At 44.1% G+C, this 12,496-nt stretch overlaps 1 protein-coding gene across 13 annotated transcripts in view; it reads left to right on the top strand.

Moving 5' to 3' along the window:
• The window catches only part of LOC119656937 (rho GTPase-activating protein 190), a 42,428-nt gene that overhangs the window by 23,334 nt on the left and 6,598 nt on the right, over nucleotides 1-12,496 (top strand). Inside the window, exons 4-19 of one of the 13 annotated variants that reach the window (XM_038063638.1) lie at nucleotides 3,617-3,628; nucleotides 3,707-4,009; nucleotides 4,077-4,232; nucleotides 4,291-4,511; nucleotides 4,584-4,776; nucleotides 4,832-5,242; nucleotides 5,310-5,488; nucleotides 5,556-5,798; nucleotides 5,868-5,942; nucleotides 6,297-6,434; nucleotides 6,603-6,647; nucleotides 6,734-6,921; nucleotides 7,030-7,345; nucleotides 7,844-8,062; nucleotides 8,123-8,199; nucleotides 8,255-8,666. In XM_038063638.1, coding sequence (XP_037919566.1) covers nucleotides 3,617-3,628; nucleotides 3,707-4,009; nucleotides 4,077-4,232; nucleotides 4,291-4,511; nucleotides 4,584-4,776; nucleotides 4,832-5,242; nucleotides 5,310-5,488; nucleotides 5,556-5,798; nucleotides 5,868-5,942; nucleotides 6,297-6,434; nucleotides 6,603-6,647; nucleotides 6,734-6,921; nucleotides 7,030-7,345; nucleotides 7,844-8,062; nucleotides 8,123-8,199; nucleotides 8,255-8,666 — 3,188 coding nt within the window. Of the gene's footprint in view, nucleotides 1-3,616; nucleotides 3,629-3,706; nucleotides 4,010-4,076; nucleotides 4,233-4,290; nucleotides 4,512-4,583; nucleotides 4,777-4,831; nucleotides 5,243-5,309; nucleotides 5,489-5,555; nucleotides 5,943-6,296; nucleotides 6,435-6,602; nucleotides 6,648-6,733; nucleotides 6,922-7,029; nucleotides 7,346-7,843; nucleotides 8,063-8,122; nucleotides 8,200-8,254; nucleotides 8,667-12,496 lie in introns of all 13 variants that reach the window. The other 12 variants (XM_038063639.1, XM_038063641.1, XM_038063636.1 and 9 more) reach the window with 12 other exon arrangements.

Below are 12,496 nucleotides of genomic sequence, written 5' to 3'. Positions count from 1 at the left end.
AAAGCGTTTGATGAGCCGGCGGTAGCTTCAAAAAAGCGCCCGCGAGGCATCCGATTCGCCCAGTGTCCCCATTGGCGGGATCACGCGGTCGGTTTGTTCAGCTGGGGACGAAGTGATGTGGCCGGACATCGGAGGCGTGAACGCCGAACACCATAGAGAATTCGCCTCCGCCAACGCATTGAACGGCCGCAGAAACAGCTAACGGCCCGACAGGAGACGAGTTAGAAAATGTCAAGAATGACTCTCATGAAGACTCTCGCCTTGTCGGGCGGCTCGTTGGAAGGTGTGGTCTCGGCCCGGTTATTTGCGGTTGGCCCCCTAATGGGAGTTTCATGGTGGTTGTGGTTATGCCTACATCGCGGGCAGAGCTCCTCGGAGCTCAAGCGTGGAGTTGCGCTGTACAACTCGGGTGCCGTACCCCTTAGTTGCGTCAGAGGTGTTAGATAGGCCTCGCATCCACTCGTATGAATGCTGAGCCTGCACTCAGTATAAACCAGGACCGCTGTGCCTGCATGGCGGGGCTCTGATTGTAGTCCCAAAATCAATCCGTGTCCGAAGAGGACCGTGGGATTAAGCCTTCACGGCAGGTACTCACGTTAAACCCCCAGAACTTTCGTCCCACGGGGTGGCAAACAGTCTCGCGACCCGCAGCCAATCGTTAGCCCATTGATTTGTGTAGATTACAATCAAACAGCCACTCTTTAACGGGCCCAGTGTGGGGTTCATACCGCACCACCGTACTTTGTAACGCAGTTAGTTTCTTGATTCAGACCATTCTTCTTTCTCGTTCTGTGGTCATCTGAGGCCTTTGAGTTGCAGACATTTTTTCCTGATATGCCAAATATGATCTATTACTACTGCTTGGGTCGCCAACTGATCCAGTAAGTGGAGATTTACGAGGGCGGTTCAATGAGTAACCGTGTTAAAAATTAAGACACCATTTTTTCCAGACACATAATCCCCTTTTAGAAACATACACGTCTCCCCACGTTCCTTTTTTTAACTCCTCTAAAAAATAGGATTTGCGGAACTCTCCAAAATGCTCCTCTGTCTCGGCGATAACTTCCTCGTTTGAGCAAAATTTTTCTTCCGCGAGTCATTTCTTCATGTTAGGGAGCAAGAAGAATTCGCAGAGAGTCAGATCGCGTGAAAAAAAAGGGGGGGGGGGTGTATAACGCAATTCATGCAGTATGGAGGCCACGACTCCGGATGAATGTGCTGATGCACCTTCTTTTTCGCGAAGTGCGGCCGTGTCTTCTTCAATTTTTTATCGAAGCGCTCTATTAATTCATTGTAATATTGTCCAGAGATTGTTCTTCCTTTTTCTAAAAAATCCATGAGAGTGACGCCGTTTACATCTCAAAGAATCGTCGCAATGTCCTTTCCCTGATTTTATGGGTCCTCCGTTATCCTCGGTGCCCAAAAGCTAACTCGGTCCTCCCTTTCCTCATAATATTGCTTTAGTCTTTATTCATTCTGTGTGCCCCTCGATACGTCTTGCATGGTACGGCAATCTCATTTCTTTTACCAGAATGTCAACAGGGATCATTCCCGCCGCCGCCAATACTGCCCCATCAGATTTGGTTCTAAAAACACTGCACTGCACCCTCACAGCCATCAGGCGATAAACCAAGTTCACCTGCTTCCGTCGCAAAGTTTCTAAACACCTCCGCCTACACAGGTGACGAGTAAAGCAGACTAGATCGCATGACTCCGACTAGAAACAACCTCCGACAGTGTTTCGGCCCACCAATTTTTGGCAACACTTTTGCAAGTGCGGCGGTCACACTAGCTCCCTTTTGGCTCTCTCTAGCTGTTCCCTAAAACTCAATTTGGTGTTAATTATCACCCCCAGGTATTTGATAGCCGGTTTGATACGATCGTATATCCACCGACTTCCATTTTCATAGTGTTCTTTTTCCTGCGGTTAATTGTTAGGACCACTTCCGTTTTCGCGTCCGCCATTGTCAACCCGGCTCTTTCTAGCCAGGACTTTATCGTTCTCACTCTTTCCGTCGCGTAGACCTCCACATCTTCTGGGTCTTTTGCTGTAACAACCACAGCTAGGTTATCAGCAAAGCCGACAATCGTAGTCCGCTATGGGACGGGAAGAACAAGCACCCTATTATACATGATATTCCACAACAAGCGACCCAGTACCGATTCCTGTGGTACCCCGGGTGTGACAATGTACTCTTTAGGGCCTTCATTCGTCCCGTACCAAAGTCCGCTCAGAGAGGTAATTTTCCATCAAATTCGCTAAATAGCCGATGACATCTATGTCAGCTCACGCCCCTTTAATTCTGTTCCAATTGGCCGAGTTGAATGCATTTTTGACTTCCAGCGCTAACACGGCACAGGAACCATCAGAAATCAGTGCGCCTTTTGCCAGGTTCACTACCATGCTTATTGCATCCAACGTAGAGTGCGCATGCCGGAAACCAAACTGGCGCTCCGACAAGTCATTGCTGTTTTCGACGATGCGAGGGAGTCTATTGTAGATGACCCTCTCCATCATCTTTCCCGTTGTATCAGCAGACAGATAGGACAATATGATGCTGGATCTCCAGTTGGGTTGTTAGGTTTGGGTAGCAACATCAACTTTTGCTTTTCCCACTGGACAAGGAATATTCCTTCTTTTAGGCACGCCTCGAAGGTGTTGGCAAAGAGGTCGGGCCTAGTGTTCACTGCCAGTTTCAAAGCTCGGTTGAGGATGCCATTCAAACCTGGGGCCTTGTTTTCAACGATCCATTTAGCTGGACAACCGTTTTGCCTTCTCCTATTTTCGTGGTGAGGGAATAGAGTGGTAACAATCTGTTTCAGGCGGCGCGGACAGGTCACCTGCGGTGATCTCCGAATAGCTTCCTTTGGGCGGCCATACAGTTCCCTGTGTGCCTCCTCTCGGCCTGTTTCACCAGTAGTTGGGTTGCCCACTGGAGAGCAATCACCGTCTGGGCATAGTAGCATCGCATCCTTCCGTCACCCATCGAGTCATTTAGGCAGCTTTTTCCTTAGGCGTACCATTCAGGGATATGTCAGATTTGAGTGCCGCGGAAAACGTGTGCCCCTCAAAAGCTTTCACCGTTCAGCCGAGCAAACCACCCCGCATTCTGTGAGAAGCCTTTTTCGATCTCAATTCGTCCTTGATTTCCAGATATCTACTGCATGAATTGAACTCAACTGTCAAGAGCTTCTTCCTAAGAGATAACTTCAACCAATCATATTTTGGGTTTTTATGCACGAGTCGCCATTCTCTGCATCAAGTTTTTCAGGTAATAAGGCTTTCTCCAATTGAGCGAAGAGAAAGAGGGTAGCTCTCTTAGCCCGATTTTTTGTTTTTTTTTTTATAGAAGGGAAAATTAGATTAACTGCAATTTCGGAAGCTCCAAAAAAACTCGTATTCGATTTGATCCAAGCCGATCAAGTTCTCCAGAACTCCTGTAGCAAAAAACGTCCTCTGTAGAGTGCTATTTTTTTATTTTTGCAATAGACAAGATTACGACGGACACTACTTGAATTCGCTTAACATTTCAAGATTATTTCAAGCTACTTTGTTATCACTTCCCAATTAATGTGCTAATTTCTCCTCCCAATGCTCCACATAACATGATTATAGGATGCCAAAAAGGTATAGAACTGATTTCGCGCAATACTGCTGACAGCAAATCAAAATTCCATTATTTTACCAATTTTTTCACCTTTGCAGATGGAAGAAGCAATTCAAAAAGCTGTTGGAAGAAACAGGTTACGTGACGCCGGGCAAACAACTATCAGAAGTCAGAGTCCTTTTCATGGGGCGTGAATGCTTCGAAGCACTTTCTGAGCACGACTGCCAGCAGATCTATGATAATCATCAACGGGAAATAATTGAAAAAGCCAAGCATAATTTCTTGGAGTTGCTCTTGGAACACGCTGACCTATTTCAGCATTTTAAAAATATTGAACCGTCCGGAACCATTACTCAAGACGACATCAAGCAGATAACTGAAGTGTTACAAGATGATATCCGGTAAGCAACTAAAATGTGAGCCATTCTTGTCAGGATAAGTCGCTGATTTCTTTCGTTTTTCGGACAGCTATAAAATGCTTGACAGATTGGATCAGGATCGTAAGCTGATGTTGTTCCAGCACTTGGGATTTGTGCATTGCCCTATTCGTGAGCATTGTCCGGCGTTCCCGAACTGTATGGACGCCCTCATTGAGAGAATAATGACTGGAAATAAGGCTCTTAGGTACGCTGTAGTTCAAATATTAGTTATGGTCCCGATTTTATTTGTATCTTGGATTTAGTTTAACATCAAGTCAGTGGAAATCATCGCAAGCCAGCGAGAGTGTGTTGAACCTTCTAATTTTGGGCGCCGAGCATTTAGCTAGTGATCTTTTAAATGATATAAGAATAAGTTGTGGTAGTGATGGCGAATACATATACGATAATCAAACGTACTATTTGAATTATCGCATTGTGAATGGTGATATGGAATCGTTTAAGTCAATTGATTTTCAGTCCAGTGGTGAGTAGCTTTCCTTAGAACTATGTGCGATTGATACAGGATCGAAATCAATACAATTTTGAACATCCTTAGGTCTGATATGCGTTTACTCGAACCAACAATCGTTCGAAAGCCTGAAAGACAGTCTGGAACGTAGTTTGTTGTGCAACCTCGAACTGGAGGACAAGTTCGAAAATCTTCCCATCGTTTTAGTCTACCAGCCGCATGACCTCAAAGAAAACGAAATAGACTACCTTCGAGCCGAGGGCCAAAGACTGTCCGACCTGTAAGTGCTGGCATGTGTATATTTATAAGTGTTCCCCTAATGAATTATGTCCTAGATTACATTGCGAATTCATCGACACGTTGAACTTCTATCGACATCGGCAATCACAGCATCAAAACCATGTCTATGACATATTGAACCATCTTATCGTGTGCATCCGAATGTCAGATCCAAAATCAGATGATTCTTATCAACCAGACCAGCCCGATATCAGAATAATTCTTGCAATGTTCTGTGGCGACCCATATTCCGTAGAAAGCATAATAAATCCCCTTTTATCGGAATCTACCTCATGCATAACTCCTGATCGAACCATTCTAGTGGATACGTTTCTGGGTGAATCGAAACGGCGGGTAGAATTCATAGTGTCGTCTTATCACGGGGCGAATGCTTATCGCGATGATTTGATTCATGGTTTTGTGATGCTTTACTCAACAAAACGACGTTCATCTTTAGCCAATTTGAAGTAAGATTTGTTTGTTGATTTGTATCCCAAGTTTTCGGTGTTGACGTTCTCCACATTCCTCAAATAGTGCTTTCACCATGAACATAGTCAACATGCCGATGCAAATAATAGCCATTACCGATGGAGGTGGTGCCAATGCATTCTTTAATAACGATCTTAGCCAACTGTTGATCACAGAGGGAAATTCAATAGCTGACAGATATAGGGCCCATTTTATGACTTCTACTGCTGGGGCTCAATTGAAGTGTAAGATTCCTGAAAAACGCAATTTACTAGCATTAAAAGACTAACTAAAAATTTCACTCCATAACAGTCGCTTTCTATACACCATTCCTGAAGAAAGTATGGGATCGAAAACCAGAAATCGAACAGCTTCACATGGAGGAACCCGTCACCCTGGACTCGGGCGAAGGTACTCTTGAACATTCCATGCATCACTTGCCACAACCCCCACCACGTCATGAGAGCTACATGCTGAAGAACACGGCCGGAACGGATGGATCAGGAAGTGAGAATTACGAGCACTTGCCGACGCGGTCCCTCAACTCATTAAATGGTCCGGATGATAGTATTAAACTTAATTTGAACGAAAACAACGACAAATATCGTCATTTATATATGTTAGGCGAAAAAGACATATCGATGGACGACACCTATGATGACGACAAGGACGATGAAAAGGCTCGGCTGTTGCATCAAGGTAAAGAAAACACGCGCGCAACTCCCAACAGACATACGATATCATCTCTGTGCTTAATACTACTACTGCCGTCAGTGCTACTCGTTAACTAGTTAATGGAGTCTTAAAAATATTTCCACATTTTAACTCATCTGTCCTCAATAGCATTCATTGATTTATGTCATTTATTTACTACCGTACGCTTCGTCACTCGACACTATCTTCACATCGTGTAGTTTTCTTGTGTTCTCGTTGGCTGTGATTTTTTCTTTTCTTTTGCATTGAAAAGACACTTTTTTCTCGACACACGCTCTAGTTGAATTAGCAACTAACTCGCCACTTTACCATTATACCATTATTTCTCGTGTGCCGTAGGATTCCAGATATATCCACCACCAACAACACCTCCTGAACCAGCTCCTCCAGATCATCATATGGCCCCCTCTTCTATAATGAGACAATTCAAGGGGAACTTAGTTTCGGCTTCGCAATCCAGCCTAGATGAAATAACATGTAATGAAAATCAGATTAGTATTTTTGTAGATATCAAGCGAAACGATCATTGTACTTAACGCTTTTATTATTTTTGTATTAGTACTGAAATGCCATCATCCTACTAACCACTAACCACATAAACTTTACTCAATTAATGCGATTAATTTTCATGCTTCACATGTACAGCTGATGTGAGTGGCTCCAAGGATTCACTAACGACACATGATTCAGGTTGCTCTATTACTTCCTTTCTATTCCCAATATACCCAGATAACACGCACGGTCCGTCAAAGTAAAATGTTATGTTTTTAATTCAGGCTGGCTGGACGACGCCCTTTTCATAAACCGTGATCCCGAGAAACATGACACCAGAAGCAGCATCCGGCGAAACATCATCTGGAACAACTTTGGATCAAACCACCACGCATTCACAACAGGCCGACGCCAGAACGAGACCAATTTCGGAAACCGCGTCCGCCCAAAGGGACCTAGTCAGACTCTTAAGGTAGCATTGTCCTGAAATGAAGTTCCCAAAGTGTTCAATTCAGAAATATTCAGTTGACTTGAGACTTGTAACAAATTTGGCTAAAATCTGATTGTGTTTCAATTTTAGCAACCTGGAAAACTGAATCTGAAGAACTTCCAGCTTGTTAGTGATGCTGTCGCCCGGATGAACGTTAACAGCGACACCAACTTGGCCGAAGGTGATAACAAAAAAGTTATAGGTATTAGTAATAAATCGTCAATATTTGATCATGCTCCCCTCGCTGCACCCGAAGATGATTCAGACGAACTGGCTGAATACGCGCAAATCAAGGAAGTGTACAGTGGTGGTGGGGATCAAGGTAACAATGATCAAATGTATCCAATGCCACACGATTTGACTCCAAGCAAGTCTAAGTCTAGACACCGACGGGATAAAGAACAAAGTAAATGTTGTTTTACCATATCGCATACCTTCATAGTTCTCTCGAAACTGCAATAACATCACGTAGTAGTGTTTGTGCATAGCATAACAAAATAATGTAGACTTAATAGTTTCATCCCGTACTAGCTAGCCAATGTATAGTGCCCATGTAGTTTAATCAATTATTGATCATCACAGCTGAGTCGCTTTTCCAGCCCCTGTTGGAAGCTCAATCCACGATTTGGTGGTAGATTGCATGGTTTTTAGGGGTTTAATGTGGTAGTAACTGCCTCGTTCGTTCGGAATATAGCACAGTGAAATTTACTAACCATTAAAATACCCAAATTACACCGGGCTGAAGTTACTTTTCCCCAACTTTCAAATACAATAATTTGGTGGAATGGTTGGACTAATTGGCATAAGGGTAGCAACCAAAAATTATGCATTCAATCATGTGGAGCTTGCAACAGGGGTCTAAGTTATTAATGAAATGTGATACAAGGGACAAATCTCATTTCAGAATATTCAGAGTCGGACAGTGATTCTTCTTCATCTGAACGAAAAACAAGAGGCTACGATGGATACTATAAAATGAATCGCAAACCGCAAACGCACAAGCGAATCCGTAAAAAACGATCTGGTATCCCAGTACAGCCTCCAAAAGTTCCTCCATTTGGAACATTCGTCAGCCCGCCGGAAATCCCGCTACATTACCAGAAGCTAAAAACCTTGGAAAAAGGTAAAAACACAAATTAAACCTTCCTGACTTGACCATATCAAATTCAAATATAATTTTCAGCTAAGTCTGTTCATTGTGACGTGCAAGAGGAGGAAAGCAGCATTGACGTGTCATCTCCGCGTGATAATTCACCAATCGTAAGCACTGAATTCTCTATTCTTTCTCTCTCGTAACCCATTCCTTTTCAATTAGTTTGGTGTCCTTTCAACTTTGCCGGGAGACAACGATCGCGATAAACTTCTCGATTTGAAGCGCGAAAAGCAAAATAGCAAAACCTGGAAGGATGATGAGAAACAAGAGAAGCGACGAGCTAAGGAAGAACAGGCGAAATTACGAAAACTTCACGAAAAGGAGCAGGACAAGAAATCTAAGAGGAAATCGAAACAACAGAATTCCAAAAGTGGTACTACAAATGTGCCAGAAACATTGGAACAAGTACTATTGTCGTTGCCAGAGTTCATGCAGTCTGACAAGAATCATATCCCGATTTTCTTACATAAATGTGTACAATTCATTGAACAAGAAGGTTTGGATTCGGAAGGAATTTACAGGGTGCCTGGAAATCGCGCACATGTCGATTTATTATTTCAAAAACTTGAAGAAGGTAAGTTTGCATTGACTTACTTCTATATGAATAGTGAAAATACACAAACATTTTAACAGCCACCTCGAGTTAGCAGAGGTAGCTTCCCTCTTGGAGTATATTTAGGTTAATCTAAGGGTCAACATCACAATCGCTCAACTTTGAATAATGTCCATGTCACAAAAATAATGATAATTGAGGACTCAATGCTGCTGATAGTCCACAAAGTCTCATCAGTTTTCTTTACATTCTGTTTCCTGTTTATAGGTGCCCAAGTACGAGGTTAGACAATTAAGCAATGAGACTGACTTTATTGCCGCGCTTGTGGTAAATCTGTAACCTTCAAATTTCCTTCCCCTTCTCCGGCATCCTTCCCCTCTCCATTGATATATTCACCATCGCTCTAGCTTGTTTAGTTCGCCTGCTGTGTCGTGTTGAGTCGACGTGTGGTGCTAGTACTCGTGACGAAAATAGAGACACTAGCAACGCGTCGCGATAAAATTTTGCGCCAGATTGGGCGAAACATCTTCGGAAACGTACGCTAAAATTGTAAGAGTGCATGGTGATAGTGCTCTTAGCCGTGCCCAGGTGTTTCCATGGCATAAAGAGTTTAAGGAGGAGCGTGAAAGCGTGGAAAACGAGGCGCGGAGCTGGAGACCAATCGAGGCGCGGAGCTGGAGACCAATCGAGGTGCGGACTGACGCGAATGCGCAGCGTGTGCGCGCCCTAATCCGTGAAAATTGGCGTTTAGCATTTCGAATATTGGCCTCGGAACTGGGTATGAACCGTGAAACAGTCAGACAAATTTTAACAGACGATTTCGGGATGAAAAAGTTGTGCGCGAAGATGGTTTCAAAGAGCCTTTCTGAGGAGCAAAAACAGCATCGAATAACCGTCGCATGCTGCTTGATCGATATGATATGTCACCCTGTGATTTTTTTTTGTTCCCTAGAACAAAATCGGTGGTCAAATGAACGTGACGAGGGCACTCGCGGACATCCCAGTGGAAGCGTTCCAGAAATGTTACGAGGATTGGAAAACCCGCTGTAATCGCTGTATAGCTGCCCAAGAGGACTACTTTGAAGGGGATGGCAGAGTTATAGAATAATTTTTAAATATACGGTTTTTATGGAATTAATCTCATTACTTAATTGTCTAACCTCGTAGATGCTTTCTTTTGATGGGAAGCTCAAATAAAATGTTCATAAATACTATTATTTTTATTCTCTGAAGGGGGACTTGCACCGCGTCCATAAAGAACTATTGTGCCCTTTTTACTGGTGATAGTGTACCTATTACTTTGAGATACATCTCAAAACAAGCCTATAACCGTTCGAATTTTAACATATTCCCTACTTCCAAATCTTTCAACTTTGCATCTGGTATTAAGTTTTCTCCCAGATGCCTCGACCTACTTTGCACAAGTGCCGGACACTGTCCCAGAACGTGTATAGAGGTTTCGTCACACCCCGCACAAAACCCGCAGGCAGTGTCCATAGATATTTCTAGTTTCCCTAGGTGATAGCTTAGCCGACAGTGACCATTGAGAATTCCCACTATGATTCGGAGGGTCTTCTTGGTTAGGTTTAAGCAATCGTGACCTCCAACACCCTGGACTGCTCCATTCCTGGTAGGACCGCCCAGTATACTTTCCTCAACCGTTCCTCTTCATTTTTTAATCTCATAACCATGAACCCGTTTACGATTCCACAGACGGGTCGTTGATCCGTGTAAAGTCGTCCTGCTCCCTTCTTGACTAGTTCGTCCGCTGCCTCATTGCCTTCCAACCCAACGTGGCTTGGAACCCAGAGTATTCAGACCTTACTAGTTTAGAGATCACCTGGTTGGAGCTAATTGCCTTGATCGCTGCTTGGCTGTCAGTCAGAATAGCAATGTTCTGCCCCTTGTAATTCCTTTGGAGATTAAAGGAGGCACGTTTGTCTACGGCGTATATTTCCGCCCGGAATATGCTAATGTGCTTACCCATTGGCTCCAAGTACATTTTTCTTGGATCAATGACCCCGGCACCCTCTCCCTGTGCTGTGATAGATCCGTTAGTGTACCAAATAATCAGTTGTTCGTTGAAGCCGTGTGTCACAGCCACGCTCTCCCAGTTTGCTTTGTTACTGCAATCTTATCGAAGTTAAACCTCGTTATCACGTTATCCCTTGGTATCAATAACTCGGGGTACCGCCTAGAAAGAATATCAATCTTCCTTCGATTTAGGCAGCTCCCCGCCTCACGTGATACTCCTGACCATCCTGAAGATTGCCCTCCTTGCATGCATCTGTATGTGCAGGTGAAGAGGGGTTAGTCCCAAAAGGACCTCTAGGGATGCTGTTGGGCATGTCCACATTGCCCCACTGGTATACTACCTTGACCAAAAAGTTCCCTGAATTCATTAAAAAAAAAAAAAATACCTATTTATTGTTGAAAATCGATATTGTCCCCTTTAAAATAGCCCCCATCAACTCCAACGCACTTGTGTCAACGCTTTATCGAGTCCTCAAAACATTTTTAAAAGTCCATATTAGGTATCTCCATTAGGGCCATCTTCGCTTTTCCATTATCTCCTCTCGGCTACTGAAACGCGTTCGTCTCAGTGGTTTTTTGATTCGATTGAAGAGGAAGAAATCGCATGGGGCCAAATCAGTTGAACTCGGTGGTTGTTGGATGGTATTCGTGTTGTTTTTTGCCAAAAACTCACAGATAATAATGGCATTGTGCGTGGTGCAAGATCCACGAGTTGTTCGCCCACAAATACTTGCGTTTGACGGACTGGTTCACGCAAACGTCTCAAAATTCCTTGCTCGAAAGCGTATCCCGGTGAACACGAGTTTCGAAATTCATTTCTTGCACATCTGCATGACGACAAGGTCTTCGATGGTTTCCTGCTACTCACGAGTGAGTATTTGCTCGGGAAACATTTTTGGCAGTATGGCCAGTTGAATGCCCTTGACCGCACTAGCATAGCTACTGCCCGGGTTTTCTTGGGTTCAGGTTTGGATTTTTCGGGAGCATTCCCTTCATGCGTTGCATTCCGACGAGTATGGGGATTAGGAGTTCTACCGTTATCAGGTATGAGGCTCCGTTCCAATACAGTCAGTTACCCCCGACTGCAAATTTTCTAATGGGCACGGTTCGCATGACACCCTAGATTGGGGGAGGTGTTTTTCGACTCCCCAGTATATATCCGTAGCGTTTTGTTAATAGTAGGGTCATCTCGTACAGGGTGTGGCTGTCACCACTCACTAACCGCCTTGGTAAACGAGAGGCTTGGCCCCTGAGAAGAGAGAGCTCACCCTCAGAGAGAGATAGGTTGGCCTCAGGGAGCTATATACCGCGTCAGTCTATTCTGCAGTGCACTGCTTGACCACTGGGGACGGAGTGTCAGATCCCAGCAAAATGAATTTAGACTCATGAGAGAACACAGCTCACCTCTAATCGTCCACAGTTCAGTCACGTCGTTTCAATGCCAAATTCAGCCTATTTTCGAGTATAGCCTTCGTTAAAATCGGCTTTTTTGCTGGTCTTTAATTAATTCAACCGTCGCTGCACCGTTCTCACACTAACAGATTTTCCCCTTCCAGCAATTCAGTACGTAATTGAGGAGCAGTTGCAAATCTATCTCGCAAGGATTCTCGCTCTAATGACCGCCTGGCCCGGGAAGTAATCACCTGCTTCCTCGCGCTCCTGGTTTTCGTCCCAAACTGCCATCTCTGGCATACTTTTAAAAAAAATTCTAATATTTGCCTCAGAACAATTGGCTCGACGCACAATTGTGCAGAAATGTCGGCCAGAGGTATTGCTTCAGGCCACCGTGTAAACATTTCAATGATTGTGAGGCAATA

The sequence above is a fragment of the Hermetia illucens genome, chromosome 5 (assembly GCF_905115235.1).
Source record: "Hermetia illucens chromosome 5, iHerIll2.2.curated.20191125, whole genome shotgun sequence".
NCBI classification, from domain to species: Eukaryota; Metazoa; Arthropoda; class Insecta; order Diptera; family Stratiomyidae; genus Hermetia; species Hermetia illucens.
The sequence above is the reverse complement of the archived record's forward strand: the minus strand, read 5'-3'. Positions and strand labels throughout refer to the sequence as shown.